This window comes from Camponotus floridanus, unplaced genomic scaffold (assembly GCF_003227725.1).
Source record: "Camponotus floridanus strain SB8 unplaced genomic scaffold, Cflo_v7.5 scaffold48, whole genome shotgun sequence".
NCBI lineage: Eukaryota > Metazoa > Arthropoda > Insecta > Hymenoptera > Formicidae > Camponotus > Camponotus floridanus.
In genome coordinates, this window is record NW_020229636.1 from 1,149,789 (window position 1) to 1,177,426 (window position 27,638).

General features: G+C 37.0%; 2 protein-coding genes across 4 annotated transcripts in view; both read left to right on the forward strand.

The window, feature by feature from the left end:
- The window catches only part of LOC105258730 (headcase protein), a 146,264-nt gene that overhangs the window by 73,046 nt on the left and 45,580 nt on the right, over nucleotides 1-27,638 (forward strand). The window lies entirely within an intron of this gene.
- Nucleotides 6,817-27,638, forward strand: part of LOC105257529 (facilitated trehalose transporter Tret1-2 homolog) — a 30,347-nt gene continuing 9,525 nt past the window's right edge. The window contains exons 1-2 of one of the 2 annotated variants that reach the window (XM_025412138.1): nucleotides 6,817-7,146; nucleotides 7,651-7,957. In XM_025412138.1, the coding sequence (XP_025267923.1) occupies nucleotides 6,993-7,146; nucleotides 7,651-7,931 (435 nt within the window). In that variant the 5' untranslated portion in view covers nucleotides 6,817-6,992 and the 3' untranslated portion in view covers nucleotides 7,932-7,957. Of the gene's footprint in view, nucleotides 7,147-7,650; nucleotides 8,001-27,638 lie in introns of those variants that run through there. The other variant, XM_025412137.1, reaches the window with a different exon arrangement.

Here is a 27,638-nt window from a genome sequence, read left to right on the forward strand (position 1 = left end):
CGATATAAACGGAACTTTGCAATCATCCGTGATCTTTTACGGTTTGATCATTTATTACGGCTTATATATTTTTGATTTTTGATAATGTTTGTCATTAATATTCGTCTTTCGTCTTTTTGTTACAGGTAAAGAAACATCTTTATACTTATTTATAATTAGTCAGAAACTGATATGCGCAGAAAAATGTAAGTACACGTGCCAGCACGTTTCCAAGATTTTTAATATTGATATTTTTGCGATTTAACCTCGTTTATATTTATATCCACAAAGGAAAAGAAATGTGGGCACGAACAGGCTATAATATTTAATATCATAACAATTTTAACTCGTACTTCGAAGTGCTGTTCAATAATCATATAACGGGTTACACTATCAGCCTATGAAATGTCGATTGAGACTTTAATATCAAGATTACGGTATATCGGGAACGAGCAGTTTAATTCATTTCCATTGACGCAAAAACGTGTTTCGATCATGCGCGACGTTTAAATGCATATAATTATATTTCCAGTGCAAGAAAATCGGGGGAAAAAAGCAAGCGAGTCGCCAAAGAAAATCGACACACTCGGTCGAATTTAATTTAGTGAATAATCCCAGTTTGTTTCTTCTAGATCGCGTGCACTCGCGCGAGAACTCGTTTATCGCGAATGTCGCGTGCCATGATTGGCAGTTGTGAGCGGCAAACCTTCGACACGTATGTCGATGAGAGACAGCGGCAACGACCGACTTCAAGGTAGCTAAGCCACTTATATAAGTTGTTTGGAAGTTGTTTACGCTCGAAACAGAAAGAGAGAGAGAATTAAATCTGTTTGCATCTTATTAGCGACTTCATTAGCACACATTCGCGATTACGTTTGAAGAATTTTAGCGATTATTCTCGAAGTTTGATTACGTAATGAATCGACCCCGGATTTTGGTGCCGCTGACTAATACCTGAATTGAAAATTTTTTAGGTTCACAATTGATTCTAATGAGATGTTTTATACCGATCTCTTATACAACACAAAGATACGGTTATTTATAGGTCGATAATTTTGTTATTCTTATCAGTGATAATTCGCGAGGAAGTAATGTAAATTTAATTTACGCCACATATATTTGAACGCTTGTCGATTTTTGTTTATCACGAGAACTGGGGGCAACTGTCAAGTGGATTGTCAGAATTCGACGTAATGATTTAAGCGAAGTAGAGGCTCTTAAATTGCAATCTTCTAATTGCTTCGTATCTCTGCCAGGCTCGTAGCAGGTCAAAAAGTTTTGCAACTAATCGAAACATTATCGTGTTTCTGTATCGATGCTTTATATAAGTTTCTCGATTCGCGAGTATAGTTGCCGGCATGTTTCTTCTTGTTGATTGGATCGGTGAGGAATAATCGATTCGAAAAATTAATATAGTTATTCATTTTCATTGCGGAAACTTTTATTGATCCTCCTGTATCATTATCCTCACGGTATATATGCCGTTAACTTTCGATCGAGAGAACGATGACGATGAAGAGCGGGAGTACCCAGGTTGGATATTTAAATGCAAATGCACTTTTTACTTATATTTATATGCAAATGAGCTTTTCCTGCCGCGAGAGAGGAAGACCCGGGAAGCGCCGGCATCGACGATGAAGCGACGAGAGTTTGTCCTCTCCTGCGTATTCTATACGTCGGGAAAAAGTAGTCGGCATGCGATAGAAGACAATTAAAGCATTGTTCGCGATAAAGCAAGATGAGTCTCGCGCAATTAAATAAAATTGCAAATTGCGGTTCCCGGAAATTTTAATAACAATCAATATATATGAGATTGTCGCAAGGACCATTTGATTAATTAAATTACAATTTTATGATGATTAATTAAATTACAATTTTAAACAAACTTTTTTATCAAATTAAAATTAAGATTTATCAAATTAAAATTAAAATTTACCAAATTAAAATTAAGATTTATCAAATTAAAATTTATCGACAATTTAATACAAGTTAGTAGGAAATAATCGGGGCATATTTTAAGAAAGGAAATCAATATATATGAGATTATCGCAAGGCTCATTTAATTGATTAATTAAATTACAATTTTAGACTACTTTTTTTATCAAATTAAAATTGAAATTTATCAAATTAAAATTAAGAGTTATCAAATTAAAATTTATCGACGCAATTTAATGCAAGTTAGTAGGAAATAATCGGGGCATATTTTAAGAAAGGAAACTACTTTAAATATGAATAGAGCGCGGTGCAAGCGTATATGACACTTTATGAAATATGGAAACGATATTCTCCTTTGTAGAAATTTTCCATCGTTTAGATGCTTGAGAAGCTTAAAGAAAAAGTGACTGCATAGGCTTTTGAACGACTATCGTCTTATTATAGATGAATTCACGAGGGCGGCAAGTAGTAACGGGGTGAATTCTTCATACGTCGGGGGAACAATATGCTCTCGAGTTACGGAGAATTTTTCTCCAGGCACATATTGCGACGACCCTTATCGTTTCACGTTAGGGGAATTCCATTTGGAGACATCGTGCTTTTTTCTTCCTTGCGTCATGATACGTTCGAGCTAACCGATCAAAACTCATACATACAACGGCCGGTTCTTATATCTTTATCGGTTATATCTTTATCTTGCATTCTCTCCTCGCTAATCGTTATCATCCACAAAAAAGAATGTAGCAATTGGACTTTTTGCTATGTTTTAAGCATCTAATTTTCGTTCTTATAGTTGATATTAATGGAAATTGCTGTATTGATTATTTCGATATGAAAAAGATATTAAAATGTAGAAAACATGTTGCGCTTCTAACTGCTTATTCAAACGAATTAGAATATTAATTGAAAATCATATCAACATTATATAACATTATTTCTAATGCATATTGATTGGATAAAATTTCCTTAAAGAAAATAGGACGGAATAAAACATACCCTTGAATTAAATACATATTGAATTTTGCAGTAAAATAGTTTTTTATTGCGTAGGATGAATATCAGAATTAAATATTTTTTAAATTATTTGATAGAATAAATTAATATATTAATATATTATTGTACAACTATAAAATAACATCGAGAAATCTATAATTTCACTTTTACTTAAAATACCCATTTAATTTCTATAGTTTTATTTCTCTCTCTCTCTCTCTCTCTCTCTCTCTCTCTCTCTCTCTCTCAACTAGATACAGATTAACTAATTTTGCAAAAATGGAATTATAAATTAAATATTTTATGACGTAACAAATAAATGTAATATTCTTTCATTAATATCTTCGTTATTTCGTTTAATCTGTTTTCCACGCGTTTTCGACGCGACAGTACGTAACATTCTACAAAATGCGTTGCATATTAATGAGATATGCCTGTATTATAACGCCTGTTATTTATTATCGTGCGTCACGACATCGAGCGTGTTAATTGAATATTTGATAAATGGATGTTGCCACGCTTTTAATGATACCTATCAAAACTGCATTTGAGATATTACAATGACATTACGGTTTTCCGGAAATCTCGTAATCTATCTGCGGATAGAAAATTTTTAATTTGAATGAGAAGAAACTCTAGATAGATTATATACATGTCTGTCCACGTAATTACCGTGCGTTAACAAGCGAGGCAAACGTCTTCGTTTTTGTTTTTGCTGAACAATCTTATCGACTGTTCCGTCGAGAGAGAGAACAGCCAAAGTTTCTTCGCCAAAGTGAGGAGTGGATCCGCAATCCAAAAGTTGTCAAGCGCCACATCGCGATGCCTTAATGGAATTTGAATGTCGTTAGCCGAAGTAACCGGGCGTAAGGAAGGGACGTTATCCCTATTACCACGATGTCGTAGAGTCTCGTCCTACGAATCGCCGAGTTTATTGGAGCACGAAAATGCTGCTGGCTTCGATCGTGTCCTTTGATAGTTTGGGATTTCGTACGCTTGTTTGCGAGCTTATAAGGACTCGGTGCCGTAATTAGCATGTCTCTATTATGCTTCTGTGCCGTAATATGTCATTTTCGAACATGTAAAAGGACACGATTTTCTCTCGTATTACTCAAGAGCGAAAATTCGACCGTGCGAATGATCTCTTCGTAACCATGCAAAGTTTTTGCGCCAATTCAAAGCAACCGGTATTACAATAATTCACAGCAATCTTATAACAAGACGACCGTATAAATTGACTCGCAATAGCAGTTGAATTGCGCTATGCATGGGGAATGCAAGGAAGAATATAAATGGAGAGAATGGAAAAGACTTCCTGGCCGTGAGTAACTTACACGACTGGTTTACGATTAACCAACTTTTTATTCCTATACAATGTGCTTAACTGCAACGTCGGAATAATGGAGCACCATATGCATGATCATAAGAAATAAATATAGTGAGAGGAATCGAAAGGAAAGAGACTGTTTCTAGTATACATTTCATCTTATATTTAATATTCTAATTTAATCTAATTATATTTAATTTTTATTTTACAAAAAATTGTCATTTTATTTATCATAATTTAATTTAGTTGTCATTTTAATTTATCATCGCCTTTTATTAATATACTTTAATTGATTTAATTCATTAAAATAATATAATTAATTAAATATAATTTAATTTTAATTAATTTATTTGTTATCATCTTTTTATTAATATAACAATAAGAAATTTCAACATTAATTCTTGTACGTATAAATTGATACATTATCGTTCTGTCATTATAAAATCAGCTGTTATAAAATTAATGAGATTAATAACAGATTACGTATCATTATGATAAACGAATGTAGCAGAAAGATTAAAGAAAACTGAATGTCGTGATGAAGCGAAGCAAAAGAGAGGGCAGTCATATCTCGAGATGGAATGCTTGAAGATCATCGTTTAAGATTCTAAATAAGAATGACAACAGAGGTTGGACGGAATTCTGTCAATGTGTTTCGCAGGAGAAGTCGACAATACGTCGCCGCTGCTGCAGGTTTCCTCATTTGCGTAAGATAACCGATTTCACGGGAGCTGTGCGCGATAAATTCCTCGGGATAACCTTTCAAATGCCCGGCCGCGACATTCGCGCGACATTACATACCCGCGTGATATTGCAACAGACGGTGCATCAAGCACGATGTTGAGAGAGTCAAAGGGTTAATAATTGCGACTACTCTCAATCGCGTTGTCGCGACGACAATGACGGCGACGAGCGGTTGAAAAAAACATGGCAGATCTGTAAATATATCTAAAATATATCAAACGCCGCCGTCATAATAAACATTCAGCGAGGAAAAAAATACGAGAAAGGAGGGAAAAGTAATAATAAATATATTCAGTGAGAAAAAAATGTGAACAAATCGGCAGGGCCAGCCCTGCCCGATGTTCGCGATCAACAAAATCTCTTGTTCAGCCTGCATAGGTGGATTCTCGCTGGGATGCGGTCTCGGTTGGAGCGCGCCGTGCGTCGAAATATTGAAGAGTGACAAATACAACTTGGACGATCTCTCGACGGACGTGATCGCGTCGGTGTTTCCGGTAGGCGCGGCCCTGGGCACGCTCGTCGTGCCCCTGCTGATCGACAGGATCGGCCGGAAGTGGACGATGATGGCCTTGATTCCGGCTTTCATTGGCGGCTGGGCCTTGCTCATCTGCGCGGGCTCTTTGGTGCCGCTCTTCGTCATCGGCAGAATCGTGACTGGCGCCTGCGGCGGCATGTTTTGCGTTCTGGCGCCCATGTACTCCGCAGAGATCTCGGAGAAACAGATTAGAGGTATAACATATCGGCCAATTAATCCCAGACAATTAAACGGTCGGTCTGAAAAAGAGCCGATAATGATTTTATATAAATGTATCATTATATAATTATTTTTATTAATTTCGAAATGCTACCCAAGCTTATTTTTTTTAAACACCCTGCTCGCATAAAAAGAATATCTTGACATAAGATATAAAAGGAATATCTCGAATAATGGATAATTCAATAGTAATAATGATGTATGCTGCAACATAATAATCGGGATATAATCGTGGATATAATCGGAGTGGAAAATAAAGATGGCTTAGCGAATGAGGTTATTAGCGGCTATCGTCGTTCATCACACGAGCTCGTTCTCCTTGCATCGCTAATGCTTAGAAGATCCGCGAGGAGAGGCAAGAAATAGCAGCTTCATTATGCTATTCTTACTTTCTCGTAACAGGGACGACGGGTGTCTTCTTCCAGTTGTTGCTCGTGCTCGGTATATTATATGCATACTGCACCGGTTTCACGCGAGATGTGATCATGATATCCAGTCTCTGTTGCATCGCGCCGATCGTGTTCGCCATAACGATGATTTTCATGCCGGAAAGCCCGCTGTTCTACTTGACCAAAAATAAGGAAGGAGAAGCGCGAAAGTCCATGCGATTCTTTCGCGGCCCAGATTTCGATATCGAACCGGAGATGGAGGTCTTCAAGGTTGGTTGAGCGTCAATTATAATTTAAATTTGTTAATTCAAATTAAATATTGTGAATTTTAAAACATATGAAAAATATATTAATTCGTCAATTTCATGACTGAAGAAAATAAAAGATAATTTAAAATTCACTATAGGGATAAATCCGTCAATTTTTGTCTTATCCATTTTAAGATAATAACAATGGGATTTATTAATCGTCGTTTTTGTAAACGGAAACAGGAACAAGTGGAAAGGAGCAAGCTCCAGAGATTGAGTTTTTCGGCCTTCACGAACACGCCCGTGTTGAAGACACTGGCCGTGGCCTACGGCCTGATGTTTGCCCAACAATTCAGCGGCATCAACGCAATAGTATTCTACGGGGTGACGGTTCTCGAGTCGACGGGCGTCGGCATGGAATCGCTGATCGAGCTCGTCATTTTCGGCGTCGTCCAGGTGATAGCTTGTGCGGTGGCGGCGCTTTTGATCGACAAGGTTAACTTTAATAAGTTACTGTGACACTCGAGTCGTGTTCCACAGATTACGCGATCTATAATTTATCTATTAGCCGGCTGGCATTACGGCTGCGATCGAAACGTTCGCAGCTAGGGCGTAAGCTACTCATGATGATTTCCGAGGCGGTAATGTGCGTTTGCTTATCGGCCCTGGCCGGTTTCTTCATCCTGAAGAGCTATGATCCGGAACGGGCGGATCGGATGCATTGGCTCCCACTCACGTCGGTGTGCGTCTACGTACTCGCCTTCTGCTTCGGAGCCGGTTAGTGATAATGAGCGACGAGATCGACTCAGACCGCTCCTACTAATCTAGCTAACAGAAATCGCAAAATTGCATGTTACATCCTTCTTCTTTTATTCTTTAGAAAAATGTCGAAAGCCATTATACATATTTTTCGAAGGTTCATTGGAAATAATGTACTCGATCAAAACTAGCCAAAAAAATTTTTTTTTGTTTATTTGTTACGACGTTTCGACCATATGATTGTGTCCTTTTCGTATATACTGGAATATGAGATTAACAATTAGATTTTTAATGATTTGATTAATTGACTAGCGATATTAAGATAATTTATAAACATATTTTTCGTGTGTACATTTCTTAAAATTAAGTCTTTTATCCGAGGGAGAAAAGAAAATCCTTATCTAAACTAGATTTGTGCTCCCCTGTTTATGTGAAATAAGCGAAATTGCTTTCTTGCGATTTTTGATGGCAAATTGAATGAAATGTATTAACAAGGAAAATTTGCTGATTGATTTATGTTAGGTCCAATTCCCTGGGCTTACATGGGCGAGATTTTCCCTACGCGTTTGAAGGGCGCAGCGTCATCCAGCGCGGCTTTCTTCAATTGGTTGCTGGCCTTTATAGTGACGATATGTTTTCCAAGCACAGTTAATGCCCTTGGCATTGCCATGGTGCTTTTTTTCTTCGCCGTGGTGTGCGCCCTGGCCATGTTCTTCGTGCTCTTCTTCATGGTCGAGACTAAAGGGAAAACTTTTACGGAAATTCAACAAGAATACGGGACGCACAACGACAATGGAGAGTAGGATAAGAATTTTTCCGAAATGAAATAGTACGGAAAACAATAATCTCTTGTTCACAAAACAGTTTTTCAAGAAAAGTTTTATATGAAAGATGAAATATAAAGATGAATTATAATAGATGTGAAATTTATAATTTATTTCGTCACACGATTTACGCCCTTTGAAGTTTTTATTTAATATATATATATTAGATGACATGCGATATTATTTTTACAATAAATTATAAAAATGATAGATTTCAGAAACTAGATATGATAAATATAAAGAAGCAGCATCTTTTTTTATCATTTCGTAGTGATAATATTTATTAATAGATTGCAAATTATTGTATGCATTTCAATATTTCATCTTAATATTATCTATAAATGTTTGTTTATCTACATTTATATTTGACTAAAACACATCAAAATTTTCTTACGAAAGTTTATCAAGAATTACAATTACACAATCGACATGTAACACTTTCATCGAATGGTAATTCGACGAACCGTTTTGCTTAAATAATTCTGTCAGGGAACGTGGGCGTGTAATGTCGGTTAAAATATAATTCCCAGATAAAAGTGAATTCCTGACGGGAAGTGGGACGCGCGATAAATAAAAGAATGAGACGGCCAATGTACGGGCGGAGGATGTGTCGGCTAAACTTGAACCGCGATATTATATGCAACGCTACGTGCAACGATACGCATCGTGAGCAGTCATTGCACGCGTATAGCCTTGGCCGAATCGTTTGGAATCGTTTCGTAACAATAGTCGCGCCGAGTCTTCTCTGTTGTTTCATTTAATCGTTTTTCGTTATTTCATTTAAAATCCATCTTTTATTTCGCGTCATTCGCGGATTATTATTTGTCCCGATATATATTTGCAGGAAAAAATGAATATAATAGAAAAGTTCGAACGATGAGAAGCACACATCAGGGTCAAATATAATTATTTTAACGGAATTACCGTCGATTTGATAAAACGAGAGAGACGTCTATTTCTCGTCGAAACGAGATAGATATTCATGAGAGCCATCGATCTTTTACACGCGTTGAAAATAAAAGCGGCTGAATATTATTGCTCGTATACGATATAATTATATTTTGAGGATTGATTGTAACTAGGATTTTTTTTCGCTGTAATGTTTTTTTTTTTTTCTTGAAACGTGCGGAGGCCTCCTCCGATGTCAATAATGATGATGACTCCAACGTGCCCATTTGTCATGCAGCTGCCATCGTTCGGTAGACGATGGCTCGCTTTCATCGATTATGCATTCGAATTTATATTTATGAAGCATCGTGCTGGAACGTCGCGGAGTGTCGCCGCACTAATAATGAATGCTGTCATACGAACTTCTTGAGCATCGGGCGCAGCGACTCCGCGTTACATTCCTGCTGGCATCCAGGCATCCGCCCACTCGAAATTTCCTGTATTATGCGGTTACACGTCCGTGGATTTTTCGTGGGCGACGGAATAGATCCACCCTCCGACCGGAATATCTAATCAAATTCACCTAAAATGCGCATTTCTTATCGCATTGTTTCTGCACCTTATGTGTCTCGTCGCGCGTCTTCATCCTTGTAGCGACTTTGGAGATTCAGCAGCTAACCCTCGTAACCAAGATTAACGCAGGTACTGTCTTTCACACATTTAAGTAGGGGATTCGAGCGATCTCTTAGTGTTTATCCTTAAACAGGATAATCCTTGTCGTGATTATGAGTGCGATCTCTCAAGATTCCCGCGATATTCTTGCTGAAGCGACGCTATGTCTGCTATCAATTTAATTAATCTATAATCTTCTTGTGATATATAGGATAGGCCGTTTTAATCTACGCACTGAAATATCTCAAAATCCATAAGTTTAAGACAAAAATGTTTCAGACAAAAGTTGTATGGCTTGAAGGTGGACATAAGATGGTGCCATTAGTTTCATCTTGAAGAGTCACCTGAAGGTCACGTGAAGATTACCTCCAATTTTTTAAACGGGACACTCTACATACTTTTACATATTCTTATAGCTTGCTTCAAGATCTTTCCACAACACTATAATAAAGTATTTTTTTATTGAGTACTTTCCGAGTTATGAGGCTTCAAATAATCTTTCAATTTTACATAAACCATAAAATATCTAATAAAATATTCTTTTTTCGATTATCTTACCTTAATACTTTTATGTACAAAATAATGAGAGGAATCAATTGGTGTAAAGAAAACACATAATTGTTTCGAAGAAAAAATATGTAATTTGCAATTAACAATTACATATTTTTTCTTAAAAACAACTGTGTGTTTTCTTTACAGCAATTGATTTCTCTCATTATTTTGTATAAAAGTATTAAGATAAGATAATCGAAAAATGAATATTTTACTGGATATTTTATGATTTATGTAAAATTAAGATATTATTTTAAGCCTCACATAACTCGAAAAGTACTCGATGGAAAAATATTTTATTACAGCGTTTTGGAAAACTCTTGAGGCAAGCTACAAGAATATCCAAAAGCATATAGGATGTTCCATTTAAAAAGTTGGAGGTGATCTTCATGTAATCTTCAGGTGACTGTTCAAGCTCAAACTAATGACACCATCTTATGTCCCCTTTCAAGCCATACAACTTTTGTCTGAAACTTTTTTGTCTTAAACTTACGGATTTTGAGATATTTCAGTGCGTAGATTAAAATGGCCTACCCTGTATATTCGTATTTACGAAGAAGGTAACGAAGGTGAGTCAACATTCATGTGCGACTAATGTCGGGATGCGATTCGGTCGTTTCGCCGCCGATTAAATTTCGTCTATAAAACCGAAACTGTGCGTGTGAAAAGGGCAGGGCGCGGTAAAGAAAGGAGAATGGTGGGGTGTGCGCGGGGCAGGAGGGCAGACGCCAGACAAGTTTTTCGCGAGAGCAGGCGCGGTTCTTTACTCGTGGGAAGAGAAGCCGGACTCTTCTTGCGGCGTGCCTGCTATGGAACCCACGGGAGAAATAAGCCCGGAGAAAAATCATGGATGTTAGAGCGATCGAGAACCGTGACGCGCTCGGTTTTCGATACTTCTCCGATCGATCTTTTAGTTATCGCTTGTTGTTTCGTCACTATATCGTTTCGAGACGATTTCATCTGTTCCTGATGCATAAGTTTGTCGAATATTATGCGAGTTTATCGTCATCCTTTGGCAAATTATCCGAGAGATGTAAATTAATTTTAAATAAAGCTCGATACGTTTGAACGATGATGATGGATGTGCACTTCGTGTCTTCACTTCAAAAAAATCTATGGTATGTCTCTATTATAGTCTACCCAATTTTATGTAGTTTGTTTATTTTAGAATATTCATATTTAAAAATGGCAAATATTTAAATGGGACGTGGATAAAAAATCGTTTATGAGATTACAAAGCTGCATCTAATTGTTGTCTGAAAAGCGGATAAATATCGACGAAAGTTATCCGTGTCGCCGATTAAGTAAAATCGCGATTCCTCCTCGAACGCATCACGTTAAGTTTTTCTTTCCGAGAGGAAGAAAGCTGGACGTCGTCGTCGAGAGCGGATCTACTAACAAGCAATAAGCGATACCGAGACATCGCAGTTCCCATTTGGACCCACCGGTGCTTTGAACCCCGCGGCATTTTCCGCAGAGAAGTTGTCGCAGACGGGAAATAAATAAATAGAAAGCACCGTCTCGCGCGTTTCACGTACCTAGTGGCCCCGGTTGACTCGCAGGAAATTGGCAGCAGCCGGAACATACCGGCTACGTGTTTCTCACATACGTGTCGTTCTTCGGAAACACGGAGGATGACTGTATTTCGTGGTGCCTACGGCAATCGGTTTCTCGTGTCGAGACTGGCGGCTTCTCGCGCCTCGATTTTCTCGAATCAAACCAATATTCAGTCCGTCGTGTCTTTCCTCGCTTGATCAAAAGTTCTCTCCCCTCCCTTTCCCTCCCCTTGTCTCGCTCGCTTTCGTTTTGTCTTCTATAAATATCACGAGTGGAATGTAGCTTTTCGTCGAGCGGATTGTTGCGTCGAAAAGGGCTTCTCCTCTTTCTATTCTTATTTACGAAAACATGTATTTGGTTTCGAAATAGATCGCGTCATGTAATCCTTTTGAAATTGCATGGTAGCTGTATTGATGTACTACTAGTGTGTTATTTGTCCATTAACACATTTATCTTTTTGATTATTTTTCCAATCTGAAAAAAATCACACGATTAAATTTTTGCAAAATACATAAGACAGTTCAAAAAATCATATAATCTCTTCTTTTCTCAAATTCTTGTAAAAGTGAGAAAAAAATAACTTACTCTCTCGTATCGAGTATCTCTTATCGGATTATGTTCTCTTTATTCCATTATTAGAGGATTTTACGAGAAAAGGAGAAAGAGGGAGAACGTTTAAAGGGCTCAAAAGCGACAAGTTTAAATTCCCCGATACTTTCTTAATTCTCGTGTAACCATTAACATCAATTCTCTTAATGTATTCGCGGCTCGCTCGAGCGTAATATTCTTGAGTTTTGCAAATATTCTTCAGAGACACGAACAGATGCACCGCACGTTCCCTCCCCTCCCTCTTTGTTTCGCACTTTAACTCTCTCCTCCCTCTCTCTCTCTCTCTCTCGTCATCGCGACAAACACGCAATCCATACTTCAAGGCTCTCGTATGCTCTCGTGCCCCCGCACGCGGATGACTTGGCGGACGGTGCACGCTCGCGCAAAACTCGCGTGAGCCCGCACTCTCATATGCGTGCCCTCCCTCCACGTCGAAAGATTGCACACTGCACCATTGCACCGCGAGGCCAACGGCCTCTCTCTCCGCGTGGTATCGCCCGCTCGTTCGTTCGTTCGTTCGTTCGTACGTAGCGACAGCTCGCGCGACCCGAAGCCTCGACGAGAAGCCGAAAAGAGAGCCGCGAGTCTCCCTTTTTTGTCCCGTCCGCCTCTCGGAGAGATGGTATCGCGAGCCTTCGTGCTCTTCTTGGATTAATATCAATCCCGTTACGATTGTACCAAGTTGTCATGACGTAAATCTAAAGAAATCGTTAGAATAAGATAAGATCCGGTATTTCATCGCGCGAGGTTTCATTGACAAAAGCTTGAACTATGAATTATGTATAAAATATTTGAAAAGATTGAACTATGAATTATGTATAAAATATTGGAAAAGGGGACATGTGTTTGAAAAAAACATAATCGTTATCTCCAGCTGATTCTCCGCATTGACGTTACGTTATAATTCTCCCTGATACAGCTGATTGCGGTCGAAAACGTCAGCGAGATACGTCAGTAGCGCTGTCATTCAAATCGCTTAACAATAGCGTGTTTTGTAACCAGAGCCAGTTTTTCGTTCATCTAAATTTATAGGCGCGATTTAAACGGAGTATTTATTTATCGCGCATTCTTGCAACACAATCGTAATGAGATTCGTATTGTTCGCGTATTTATATGTATTTTTGTGGAAACTTTGCTCTCGTTCGTCGGCAAATGTGGCCGATATCGTGCGTTCGCTGCATCATCGACTCCATAAATAAATTGACCGCAAAAATAAGCGCGTATCTCGCCGCTCGATATATTACGCGTGTACGCACGTATGCGTTATCGCGCGCAGCTGCTATCGCGCTATTCTTTGTAACCGCGCGATCGGTCGCCCGCGAGAGAGGACGACGTCAATGGAGCTCGCTGTTCGCGCGATTCCTTTATCGTCGAGCCGATGGAATAAAAAGAAGCCACTCTACGCGAATTCAATGAGCGGTTGCGTGCACTATCGCTTATGCATTGCATGCGCCTTTTTCTCGTACTTTTTTCTTCTTTTTTTTCTCTCTTTTCGATCGGGCCCTCGGCTCGAGTTCGTCGAATCGGGTCGACGGGTCGCAAAGATTTTTTTTTTCGCTAAAGTTTGCACTAGGCAACGATGCTTTTTGGAAAACAAAAGGTATTGCGATTGATTTATGCTTTAAATTGGAAAAAAACGAGAGAGAAAAGTAAACCTTGAGAAGATATCAGAGTCTCTTGAAATAAAACGTAATATCGATAATCGCGTTATTTATGTATATCCTTCAGCCACCTACGCGTATTCTTTATGCGCATAATATATGCGTGGATATAAATATATTCGTATCCTCTCGTCGTGTTTGTAATTTGCGTGTCCCGCTTGATACTATGACGAGGCTGCATTTGTCATTCACGTATGCGAGTAATAGCACTTGATGTCGCGATAAAATGCATAATACGGATTGTATTCAGCATCGTGAATAACTGTAAATCGAAGTAAAGTTTCTTAAAGAGAGAGCATGAATGAAGGGAAGGAAGAGCGTCGTCAAATTTGCATCTTCAAAATCTTCTTCTCTTTGAAAGCTACAAGTGTTACTCGACGTGCATGTCATTGCTTCATCGTCAATAGAAGTCTTTGTTTTCCCGGGGACTCTCTTTTCGGTATTTTTTTTTCCCCATAATTATCCCACTTTTGATATTGTAAGTAGTAATAATATCCTGCTTGCTGTATTTCGTTAACAAGTAAAATTTATTCAGATCATAACGACTCTTCATAGCGACTCTTACGATATTAGATGTTGAATTTATGACGTGATTTTTTATGTCAGTGCAGCTTATCGCATTTATCTTTCGTGCTTCTTATAAAAAAATATACGTTTGATCAATTGAGGTAACAGCTGGTTGGATTCGAATAACGCAATTTATGTTAGCAGTGACAAATATATCTGGAATGATTAATATTAATCAAGCGACGACAGTGAAATGCGTGCATACTCGCTTTGTATCGCGCGCGATCACGATGATGGATTTTAATATTTCAACGAGGGTGCTTACTGCGCCATTTATCAAGGCAATCAACCTAGTGAAATCATGTATATATACGGAGTATAGAAGGCATTGAGAGTTACATATAGAGTGAATATTTTTCATCCGTAGAATTCTTGCGAAATTACACATTAATGCATATACAGTTGACGCTCTTTATTAAAATCAAAGAGAGAGGGAGAGAAGCAAATTTTAAATTCGATAAAAACACATCGAGAAAAAAATCTGGTTGCATTAATTAGAATTCTATAGATAGATTCAACCAGTATATCTGTTGGAAAATGGACGAACCAGAATTCTTGTAGGAATTACCAGATGAATCCGATTAATTTCTTCCTGTTAAATTTACCAAATTTTCTGATTAATAATACTAAACTCTCCAGCACCAAGTCGTCTAAAATTTTTTCCATCTAATCTCAAAAGTTTGTTTATATTTTGAATTCCAACAAGATTATTGGATAAATTCAATCCAGATTATTGAATAAATTATTTTAAATTCAGTTTGTTAGAAATTAAACTGATAAACAGTGATGCAAGAAGAGGATGCAGCTCAAACACACACAATCAGAGAGCTAGCGTCCTCTTTCTGGCACTACTCGTAAGAGAAAAAAAATATACTTTTGATTTAATATTAATACTAGTTCTTTATATACATTTCGTGGCAAATATTGAATATGAGTTAAGTTAAGAGTGGCAAGCAAAGAAATTAATGTAACAAGAAATTTTATAGATCCAACCAAATCCTTATAGTAAAATCTATTAAACGTTCTAGTTATAAAAAATCGAGTCTTATCATGATAACTAGAAATTCTTGTTTGATTTAACCAAAATGCCTTCAATCAATATACGTCTTGTTGGTACAATCAAACGATTTTTCTCAGTGCAAGATTAAAAAAAAAACATTTGTATATATCGCAAGAAAAGCTGTCAGTTTGCGTAATATATTATTAATTTCTAGCTTCATGTTATATCGGTAAACAAACGATATGATTGATAGATGGAATGGCGGGACAAACATGCTCGTTTGGCACGCGAATTTGTTTTCGTTCCGAACGAACGGTACGCATATCTACGACTCAATTGCACGTAGCGTGCATCTGTGTGCATCTGCTTCATAAGGGCAGCCTCCGCTTGTACCGTTGTCGATACGACTGTGATTCGCGCCATCCGGTAAAACGAGCTCTCTCTTTCTGTTTCTTGTCTCTCTCTCTCTCTCTCTCTCTTTCTCTTTCTCTTTTTTCTCTCCGATTCCCTTTACGACGGCGACGATGGAGTTCGACTCGCCTGATTTCAATCGCGACGCAAACCGGTCTTGTCCGCGCGTCGTTTGAGTGATCTGAAACTTTCCGATCCCCGAGGTAGTAAAATATATCGGGACAGATTTTTGCTCGAGAAAATTGATTGCCGCACAGCGGATACAAATGGAATATGTTCGCGTGCAGTTGCGGGAATTTGCGAGACTCTTCGCGTGTTGAAATTCAATTCCCCGGCTGTTCTTTATTCGAGAAAAAGCTCTGCCGGAAGGAAAATACGCCGCACAATTACTTTTCGTCGTAATAATAAGGAAGAATAGGAAGGGGCTCGTAGTCGGTGCGAGCACGTTTTGTATGCAGATTACGCGTTATTTACATACTTAACGTTTCGAAAATGTTGTTTACGAGAGTTCGCTATCTGCATAGAATAACATTACTCTCATAGTGCACGTTGATGCGCGGATAGCGATATTTAGCAAGATTGACGCTTTTATTATTACGTTGTTGAATTACATCTTCGATATACCTTCCGATGCTCTTCCGGTGGTTGATGGTGCCATGATAATCGAGCTGCAGAAACGGCAAAAGGAAGAGACCCTCGGACAGGAAACCCATCGCGAGGCAACGCTATAGGGGCAATTGCATCGCGCACCATTAAACGCACTTTATTCTCCCCGCGCATTTCGACATATCTCAATTATTTCGCTATTACCATTACACCATTATTCTCGGTGTATTGCCAAGCAATTGCGACAAGCTATTTCATCGCAAGATGATCGCGATCAAAACCGACTGCTCGCGGTATGATTAATGACAGTCTGCCCTGACGCGTACTAGACTAATGCGTTAGGCTTTTACTTACGACATATTATAATTTAAATTAGCGGTTAAAATTTCCGACGTGTCTCGCAATGTCCGTCGTTTCCTGCTCGCCGGATAAAATATTCTCGCAGATGCCGGGTCGCTTTTAATTACGCGCTCGGAACAAGAGGAGAAGCACGAAGGGTGGAGAGGAGGGGACGAGGTTTGTGCGCGCAGGATGTTGAGGTACGGTGAAGGGCGAGGAAAAAAAATACGCGGCCATAAAACATTCGTGCAATAAAACTGCCTGCAACAACAGGCCTGCATATTTTAAGAAATTAATTTGTCGAAGGACAAATTGCCTCGTTTCTCGAGACGCGGGAGAAAAACTCTCCGGCGCGAGTTTAACCTTTCTCGCCTCTCTTCTCTTCGATATCTTCTTTTTTTATTCTCTCCTTTGCCGATTTTTCCCCGAGAAGGGTGTTAGCTGTGCGAGTCGCGCGAAAAAAGGGAAACAAAGGGGAAAAGCGCGCGATTCTTACTCGTGTCTTGAGTAGGAGAACGGCGCGGAAAGTCTGTTGTGGCTAATTTACGCGATCATAAATCTCTTTCGCAAACGTGGTGTAAGTCATAGTCTCGTTGAAATTTAGACCAGGGAAAAATAATAACTATGCGCAATTTGCGAGGATAAGTAGAATCGTTTCGAGCGTAACGAATGTCCGGATTGAAAAGAGAGCGGGCTGTCCCATTTGCTTCTCGCTCGAGTTTATCGAATTTTTTTGTTTACATTTATTTTTATATCGGGCAGTTATTTTTTTTCAGGGAAGAGAGACCGATAAAAATTATCGTAACCTTATTTGGGGCGAAATAATTTAAGAAAGTCGCGATTGCGACTAATGGTGCGCCATATCGATAATTATCTTGCGATATTGGGAATGATTTATATCGTCGTTTTTTTACGATCCGAATGACGGACGCCTCGTCAAAAGAGGGGAATGACGTTTTCTCGTCGCGATCGGTGGCCCCCTTTTCTCGACGCGTGCACGTAATCTCGCATCCAGTCAGCAGCTCGTGGAAAGAAACGGAGAACGCATTATTTATGCCTCTCTGCTTTTATGGCTGTAGGAGACATACATCTCGCGCTATATATCGAGGTGCCTCCGTCTCGTTCTCTCCACTCGTTTCTTAACTTGGCGGTTTCCTCGCCTCTATTCCCTCGATAGATCCGCAGTCTCTCGATCGAGGGAGGGATTTTCGCTCAGCGGCTCGTTTAATCGCCATGTATTTTCGCTTCGCTGACACATCTCGAAAAATTCAAACGTTTCGCGTGAAAAGTCTCGTGAAAAAATGCGATAAACATGCTTTTTTTCCCTTTTTGTTAATTCACGCTTGAAGCGCACAGCACGTGATCCGACTTGACAGTCGAGTAATAAATTGTAATTTAAAGTTTGTTATATAAGATTGATTTTATTGGATAAATTAATTTATTTACATATTAATTTATTTAAATTAATATATTTCTTTAGAATATTATTAAAATGGAATTATAAAAACATAATAAAATTATATTCTTATTAAAAATCTGACGGAATACATGCCAAAGTTTAGATCCATAACGTGATGAGCGTTTAATAGGAAAAATAATCACAAAAAATTTAGATATAAATTAATTATCAATTTTCTCTTTAATTATTCAAACTTTTCAATTACAAGTTTCTTAGTCACATTTTCAAATATACCAATCTACATAATTCACAAAGTATACATCTGCGTATGGAAACAAAATATGAGTACGTGCATACGTGTAGACGATAGCTAGACAAATCACTTAAATAGAATCTTACAAGTGCAATTCCGAGTTGAATCGCTTCGCGTGTCGTTTGAATCATTATTCCGTCAAGCTAATAATTGCGGAAACGATAAGACGTGCGAAATATTTGCCGACAGGCGTTGGAACTTTGCGAGACATCTTCGTTACAACGATGAGAAAATCGACACCGCAAGAAAGAGGGGGGAACCTCTTATGTCGACGTTTTCGTCGTTCCTCTCATTTCCTGAGAGGCCGAGAATTGATCTCCGACGCGATCTCTTCGGTCGCACGAGGTGTACGCATCACGCGTGCATCACGCACCGGTCGTGAGTCGCCCCACGCACACGAACTGCTTTATGTGGCACAAGGATGCAGCTCGTCTGGGTCATTATTGTGTCGTGTCGTCGCCTCCCCCGCCGACACGCACATACATCAGATCGCTCTTTGGTCCCTCCACGTAATATGTAATAATCTCATCGTGCTCGTACGCGAAATTTCAGTGGACTCGGCATACGATGTCATTTTGATTCGAGGTATTATTAGTGCAACGTTGTTGAGTTTACAAGGTATAATCGGTAGAAAGACAAATATGACGTAACAATGTTACTTCCTTGTTTGCTTTGACAGGAAGAAGATTGACTTAGTGGTTACCTGAAAAGAACCGTTTCGTGTATTTTTAGCAAATAACGCGAGACGTACAAATAACATGGATGTTTCATGATTGTGTAATACTGATGTTAATCAAAATTGTACATATGAAGACGGACATTTCGATTTCGATTAAAAGATTTCATATCTTGCAAGCGTTTCAATCAATTTATTATCTAACAGAAAATTAACAATTGACGTGATTAAGGATGCTTTGTATAATCTCGGCAAAAAGTAGCTGAAAATCAATATTGACGAATATCTACTTTTAGTGTATTTTGAGTATGAGAAATTGCGTGGAATATTGCAATTTGATCTTAGCTACAATGCAGAGATGTATTTTTTAATATTTATTGCGTTTTTACTGAAATATTCCGAATTTTGTTAATCGAAATGATTAACTTTTGGCAGAGAATTTTGCCTCGTGACAGATACATGGCTTCATTGAACTATATTTAATATCTTTTTAAGTTAGTTATTTGTATAATATTAGTTATATTTAGTAATAATATAATTAATATTATAACTATATATATATAATATATAATAATATAATTAATATTATTACTTAATTAGTAATAATATTATATATAATATTATTTGACCAAATATTTCCTCTGTATCTAAATTACACTTTTGAAAATTGTAAACAAATTTTGAATATTATTTTCATGTGTTTTTTTCATTTGAATCGACGTGGTTATACGTTTCCCATAAGAAAACATGTTAATTCGGTGCAAATTAAAATCCTTATAACTTGTAAACGCTTTAGTGAATCGATTGAAAAATTGCACTAAAAATTCTAAACATATGTAAGGACAATTCTGTACAATTTTCATTAAATTCTCAATATTTTGAAAATAGGTACAAAACATCCTTAATTTGACTTGTCTTTGCATTGATTAAAAAAGATGTCTCACAAGATTGAGAAAATTTTTAATTTTTTCGAATATTTTAAAACTTTGTTCTACATCGCGAGCTGTTTCTATTTTGACATCTTTGTGTCTCGATGCATCGAGAGTAACAGAGTAGCAGAATAAGCGGGATAGTGGATGGGGATAGGAAAGAGCATACAATGGCATTCATTGTAGCGATGGAACAAGACAAGACAGCCTTGTGATTGATCGGAAGGCGCGCCGCGCGTCATTGGAAGTACGCAACGAGAAAATGAAAGGGAGTAACACACGGAAGAGAAAGACGACATAGAACTTGTCTCGCTGGTGTCAATAATACCGAATGGATTGCGAGCGCGCCAGGATGTCGCCGTTGCAAGGAGTGTCTTTGTACTTTGACGCCTTTGAGATCTTTATCTTTATTAATCCGGCGACTTTTTACAAAGATTGATAAAAGCAAAAAAAAAATTATTCATCTTATTATTTACGCCATTTTATATTCTTCCACTTTTTTCCTTTTTATTTTTACGAGGCATCTAAATTAGATGATGATGCACGGATTCAAAACACTTGTGTGATAAAATTTATTTACAAAAATTTAAAAAGATAACGTAATTATCGATTGAGATGAGAATTGACGTGAAATATTATTGCAGCCATCACAAATTATGTAATTTTTTAGACAAAAGTAGCTAATCATTTGAAGATGATTACAGAATAAATATAAATAGTCTCTATCAAATTGTATTAGCTCATCTTATTTTCTTTTGAGATCTACACTATTGCACATTTTAACAAACGTTTAATAAGAAAGAATGGTCGATCTAGAGGACAATAGAAGTTTCTTTGCATTGGTAATTGATTTTCTGCATAATCCCGCCTACTTTTGCAATCAGTTCCTCGTATGATACGTAATTCCAAAGTATTAATGCGGATTTTTTTTATTTTTAGGAACGCACAATGACGCGAGAAATCAATGACACGCATTAATTCAGTTTCTTTTCGCATTATTGCCTCGCCTTCATTATCGGTACCGTTACCAAGATTATGCAAGCTGATTGCAACAACTTTGCGTGTTTGTTTTTCGCGGAGAATAATCGGCGCTGTCACCTACACAAGTCTGTCGTTAGCTTCGTTTCGGATGGCGAGAGGATATAATTACCTTCTTTTTTCCTTTTTTCCCTCTTTTCGTTAACTAATTAACGTCGGCTCCACCTACCTGCCCTGGATATTTTTCATAATTTCTCAATCGGAAAGGGCTCTTTCCCCTTGCAATTAACATTTGTCTCTTCCCAGATTTCCTGAGTATTTGTGTTTCTAATAGCTATAATTTGTGTTCGCGCGATCAAAGTTTTCTCTCGAATTAAACAATAAGTTTAATGAGTATTACTGTCTTCAAAAATTTCTTAATTAAAGATTTAATTAAAGATTGCATTCTCTTGATATATTTTTTAATTTTTTCAATCTTAAAATACGCGCTTTAAAAACTGTGCTATATGTTTGACTACGCAATTTCTTTTTTTTATTTTGCAATCCATGGAATTAAATTGATTGTTTCATTTCTGGAGAATGTAATTTATAGGTGGGCAGTTGGATGACGAGTCACGTCTGCGTCAATCTAAAAATATCGAAGCGGTAGCACGCAATAGCGCAAAACAGGCCGATGCAAAAAGGGAAAAAAAAGCTGGGGAGTCTAGACGGACAATAACGATCTCTCCGGGAGGGAGAGGAAGAGAGGAAAAGAAAGTGCACTCGTTAACTTGTGGAAAACGAGCGAGTACCTCCTTGTCTAAGTAAGCCTCGCGAATCGCACGCTCTTCGTTCGACGAAACGAAACGAAAGAGAAGCGATAAATCTTGCAATAACCATGTCGGTCGTTCTCTCTCTCTTTTCTCTCTCCTATCTTTATCCGAGGCAACCATCAACGGCGTCGACGAGAGTTCGGCCAACTGAAGCTCGTTCTACCAATCAATCGAGTCAACTACTCGCAACACCCCCGCAATTGCGCGACATGCGCGTTAATTTATTGCGCTACTTTACTCCGACCTTGGGGCCCGCCATCATAAACGGCGGGCATAAACCTTGCTTTACGTTTGTGTCGGTAAAGGGGTTCAATCGCGAAAAGAGTCGCCTCTCTCTTTCTCTTCAATCAGCTGCATATCTTGTTGACATTATGTGCATATGACACTTTCGCGACTTGTAATTTTCCCGGCATAATTCACGTGAAAACGGAGAAAGATCTTCGATAAAGAGATGCGCGATCGTGCGTTTGCTGAGTGACGGAATAAGTATACTTACATATTTGCGCAGCTAGGACAACATTTCGATGTTTGACGAAGAGGCACATTGAGCGGAGTGCGGAGAAAGAGAGAGAGAGAGAGAGAGAGAGAGAGAGAGAGAGAGAGAGAGAGAGAGAGAGAGAGAGAGAGAGAGAGAGAGAGAGAGAGAGAGAGAGAGAGAGGAAGGGGGACAAGAGGCACAAGTGCGTTTCTCGCGTTTCTCGATTCACGACATTCGTACAAAGTATATGAATAACGCATTTTGTTTGGATTGCAAATTTTTTGATTAGATTTGAATAATTGTTAACTGAAAGTTTCGATTTTTAAGACTATCTATTCAAATATATTCCAAGTTGAAGGAAGAATAAGATTCTTTCATCCGTTTGCAATCTTTTTATATTCATAAATCTCTAATTTTTAAATGCCTCAAAACTATCGAGTTAGTTCAATATTAGAGTTATTATTTTTGCTTCAATTTTTATACATATATGTAGTGTTTATTCTGTAAATTATGCACAATATTATTCGTTTATTTGAAAACACCGGACTTTAAGCGTCGATTGTGACTAAATCCGAGTTTTTTTCCTATTGGAGAAAATACCGAATTGCGAGACAACATTATCACATTTCCTTGTCATCTTTAGCGTCATAGTCCTGATTATATTTTCGTTTTCGTACATGTGAGAAGTACATCGCGCTTTGATGCAGCCAGTGTCTTGCGAATTCCGCGAAACTAATTACATCTCACGTGTAAAAATTTATGGGTAATTTACATCTCGTGTTGAATTATCACTGAAACGGCGCTATTATCGTCGGAATGAGCCATTATCTTAGGATGCAGGATTAGAAGTAACTAACTAATGGTTTATCGTCTATTACGATGAGGAAAATGTTTGTTTTATTCTATTATAGTTTTCTTATGTAAATCGAAAGTTAAGATGCGCATTAACATAATGATTTAGCTATTAAAAAACTGACTTTAAGAGACTTTTAATGCGATTAGAAAGTAATTAAAAATATTTTTGTGCGGAATTATTATGTGATTTTCGAGAGACTTGATATTTGATAATTTGCATAATAACTTGAACATGTTTTAAACAAATTAAATTAATTTTATGAAAACTTTTTTAATTTGACTTATGCAAAGGTTTGTAGAAACTAAAGCTTATTCATTCTGAATATATTTGATGAAATATTTATAAGATATTTTATAAATTGTCAAATCTGAACGGGACGATTATTTTTAGAGTTGCACATTTTAATTTTCGAAATAATCCACCACCGATGTAGAGAATATTTACGCGCGGTCAAAAACATTTTACAACTGCTTATCGCATATTTGCTATTTTAATTTGCCAATTTGCGCATTCCGTGCGAAGCATGCGAGGCAATTCGGAACGAAAATTTCACTACCACCACATCAGTGGTGGGTCCGGCGAAAATTTAGCTCGGTATCCTCAGTGACGCGTCTATTTTCGTGCGGTTGGCGCTCGGTCAGATCTCTCCTTCCATGCCTTCCTGTGCTTTTATCTCTTTTCACTGTTTTCTTGGCGCGGTGCACGCTTTGCACAGCGAGAAGAGACGCCTGGCTTCCTCGGGAAAGCGGCGTTTTCGTGTGCGTCGCGTGTGGTCCGTAGCAGTGATGAGGAAGAGAAGAAAGAGAAAGAAAGCGAGAGAGGTATCTTCAAAGCAAGAGGCAGACCTCCTCCCTACGAAATTCCAACGATGATCCTCGCGCTCAGAGGAGCTTCGCCACGTTCGTTTTTATGCAATTATAACGAGGAGATGGAATTGCCGCTCGCGAAAATCACCTGGAAAATTTTCTCTGAAAGCGTCGTCGTGGTAATGAATCAGCGAAGGTACCAGCGCGTATGCTGTGGGAATGTTTCCTTCATTTTAAACGATATTTGTTGCAGGAAACTGTTGTAAATAATTATTTATAGTCACTAAACGTGATTTATTTTATTGTTTTCTCTCGAATTTTTAAAACAGCGGGATCCTTCATGTGTATTACCGGAATCTATTCAACATTGTCGTGTCACCATCATTTTAGGTAATTAAGATAATGGCAATACCGGCTAGAGGATTTCGAGAATTGGACAAGATATGTCAAATTGATGTTAGGACGAGGAGAGGACCCTCACGTGACGAGCTAAAATTTTTCTACGAAACAAACTTTAATTTGAAGTGTGTTATAGACTTGTAAATTGTCTACATTGATATAAATTTTTTCAATTACTACTAATAATAATATAGATTAATTTAAAAGATTTTTTAATGAAAAGTGTGTGAACAAATAATATAATAGTTATGATAAGAAAGCGTAATGAAAAGGATATAACACATGCACATTAAAAATGTTGCGCGATAAAGAACCGCATATAATTGTGTTTAAATGATTAAAATTGATTTTTGTCTCAATAATTAATGTATTATGTAATTTTATTTATTAATTACAATAAAAAAATTATTGTATATATTATTAGAAAATTATGATAACCAATTAATGATACACTTTTTGTCTTTACATTTTTCAAAATATCGTGATGTAAATTTATTTAATATATTATTTCCTAGAGAAGTAATGTATATATTGATAAAGAGAGATGCACTATTTTTATTTCATATTACAAGTTTTTGCAGTAATAGGTTGATCTTTAACGCGGGGTGTGAATCTAGATATGATGAGGTCATTGCCACCGCTTTTACGAGGGTGTCAATTGTGGGGAATTTTATTGGTCTCTTATCGCCCGATTGGCGTAACGACAAAATGTTTATTGTTCGCAAGTCGGAGGATTATCGCGCCGAGTGTTGAAATAGTCATGATAAGAAAGCGTAATGAAAAGGGATATAACACGTTCACATTAAAAATGTTGCGCGACAAAGAACCGCATATAATTGTGTTTAAATGATTAAAATGATTTTTGTCTCAATAATTAATGTATTATGTAATTTTATTTATTAATTACAATAAAAAATTATTGTATATATTATTAGAAAATCAAAGATCTCTATAATCTATAATTCTGCTTGCTTCGATTTGCGATTGGAGAAAATAAATCTATTAATATTAAAAATGCAATACATTTTTTCCATGTCTAAATTAATATATTGATTCTTAATTACGAAATCATTGTACTTATTACGTTTAGATAAGGAGCGAAAAAAATAATCGGTCGCAATTTGAAAATATTGCCATATATTTTAGTCACTCACGAATCACAAAGAAAACCTATATACACATATATATACACATGCATGCATTCATGTCAGTTGTAACAAAGTAATTTATGTCGGGCGAGATATGAAAGCGCGCAAAACATATGGTTAATCCTTTTACTACTTGTTGTATCGCGAGTTAGAAGGATACATCACACAACATACATACATATATGTATGATATGGTTCATGTTTTAAATTATTTTGATATCTTGCAAAATATGATTTATATTTGCAAGCGTAAAAAGTTTCAATTCAATAAACAGTGATGTGTATACATGATCTCTATTTTTATCTTTAATTATTATTACTTAAAATATATATTTGTCGACAAGAAATTTGTTTTTTCTCTTTTAATTTTTAAATAGATACGCATAAGTAATTTAATCTGAGTGTGAATTATCATTTATATTTTTATAACATTGAAATCTTTTAAACAATTTATTTACTATATTTAAATATTTCAGCTAAATCAAATGGATAATAATAAGATATATTACAAGAATTATTTTATCAGCAATTATTTTTAAGTCACTGCAAATCATTTATTTATGTTATATTAATTTAACTTTGCTATTTGCAGTCTCTTCTAATAATACTGTGATTAACTATTTTTTTTCGGCATCGTCCCCTTCGGGAATACCAATCTTTGACATTTATCTGCCGTTTTCTCTGGCCCGCATTGGAGAACGTCATGGTTTCGTCCGCGTTTTCCCCGCGCTTACCCTCTAATTTCTGATAAAATGCCTCCGACTCTTCACCCTCGGTGGTCGCTGCCTTCCTAGGTTCTCAGGATTTAGTGGCATTATCCGTCCAATTAACGTAGCCCATGGCCGGCCTTTTGCTATGTCCTTCCTTGGCTTTCATCCCTGCTTCTCCTGTTTCCCACTTCCACTTCGTGAAATCAACGAGGAATACAACGGTAATTCAATCCGCAGGACTGAAGGGGACCAACTGGCTCTTTTCTCCCATTCTCGTCGTCTTTGTACGAGGACCTGCACTAGCCAACTCGATAATCGCGTGAAACTTTTATCGAAAACGACTGCTCTTTGAAGCAGCAAGCTCGTTATTATAAGGAATCGAACATAAAGCGACTATGTTTTTAATAGTATAACGATTTTCAATATTAATTTTCTTTTATCAATGTTCCATTTGAGAGATTATCCCTAGAAATTATTGAAAATAATTTTCTCAGACAAGAGAGAGGTATAAAAGCATGTTTAAATTTCTATAGAATCACGAGTACAAATAAAAGATTGTGTCTATAATGTTTTTTAAAAAAATATTTTATATTTTGCTGTAGATTACAATATTATATAATATTATATAAGAATATAATATTTTTTATATAAGAAAATTTTTTATTACATAAAAGTATTAAAAATATTTTTATTAAAATTATTTTTTTACAATAATTCGTATTGAAATAAAAAAAGAGGAAAAAGCTTCTTTGAAACTAAATATTTTTATAAAGAATTTTTTTGACAAAAAAAAAAGAAAGAAAGAAAAGAGCTTAATCAAATTATAATTCGAAATTGTAAGTGCGATATGCACGTAGCAATGAATAAAAGCTTTTTTAATAGAATTTATTCGTCTTATATGTACGCACTGCCCGCAAAATAAACATTTCGAGACGAGAGCCGTAAGACAAATACGAAAATAGAACGAATGATGGCGAGTCGGAACCACGTTCCCCTGCGGCTTTACCGGATTTAATTAACAATCGCCACTTTTTACGTGTCTGCATTCTTTCTCTTGTTCTTTCTTCATCGTCCATTTTTCTGGTGTGCCCGTGTACGTTCTTGCGTGTCTTCCGTTTTTATTCCGCCGGGTGATGGGCTTTTTAAAATATTAAATTCAGCATGACGGGGGTATTTTTTTCTACGGAATTAATTCTCTTCTATGACTATAAAAATAATTGCACTAAATATATAAGAAGCATAAAAACGATAAGATATCGAAATTTCAATCTGCCCTTTTTATGCACATTTAAAAATATTGCAACTTTTTCTTTGAAATTT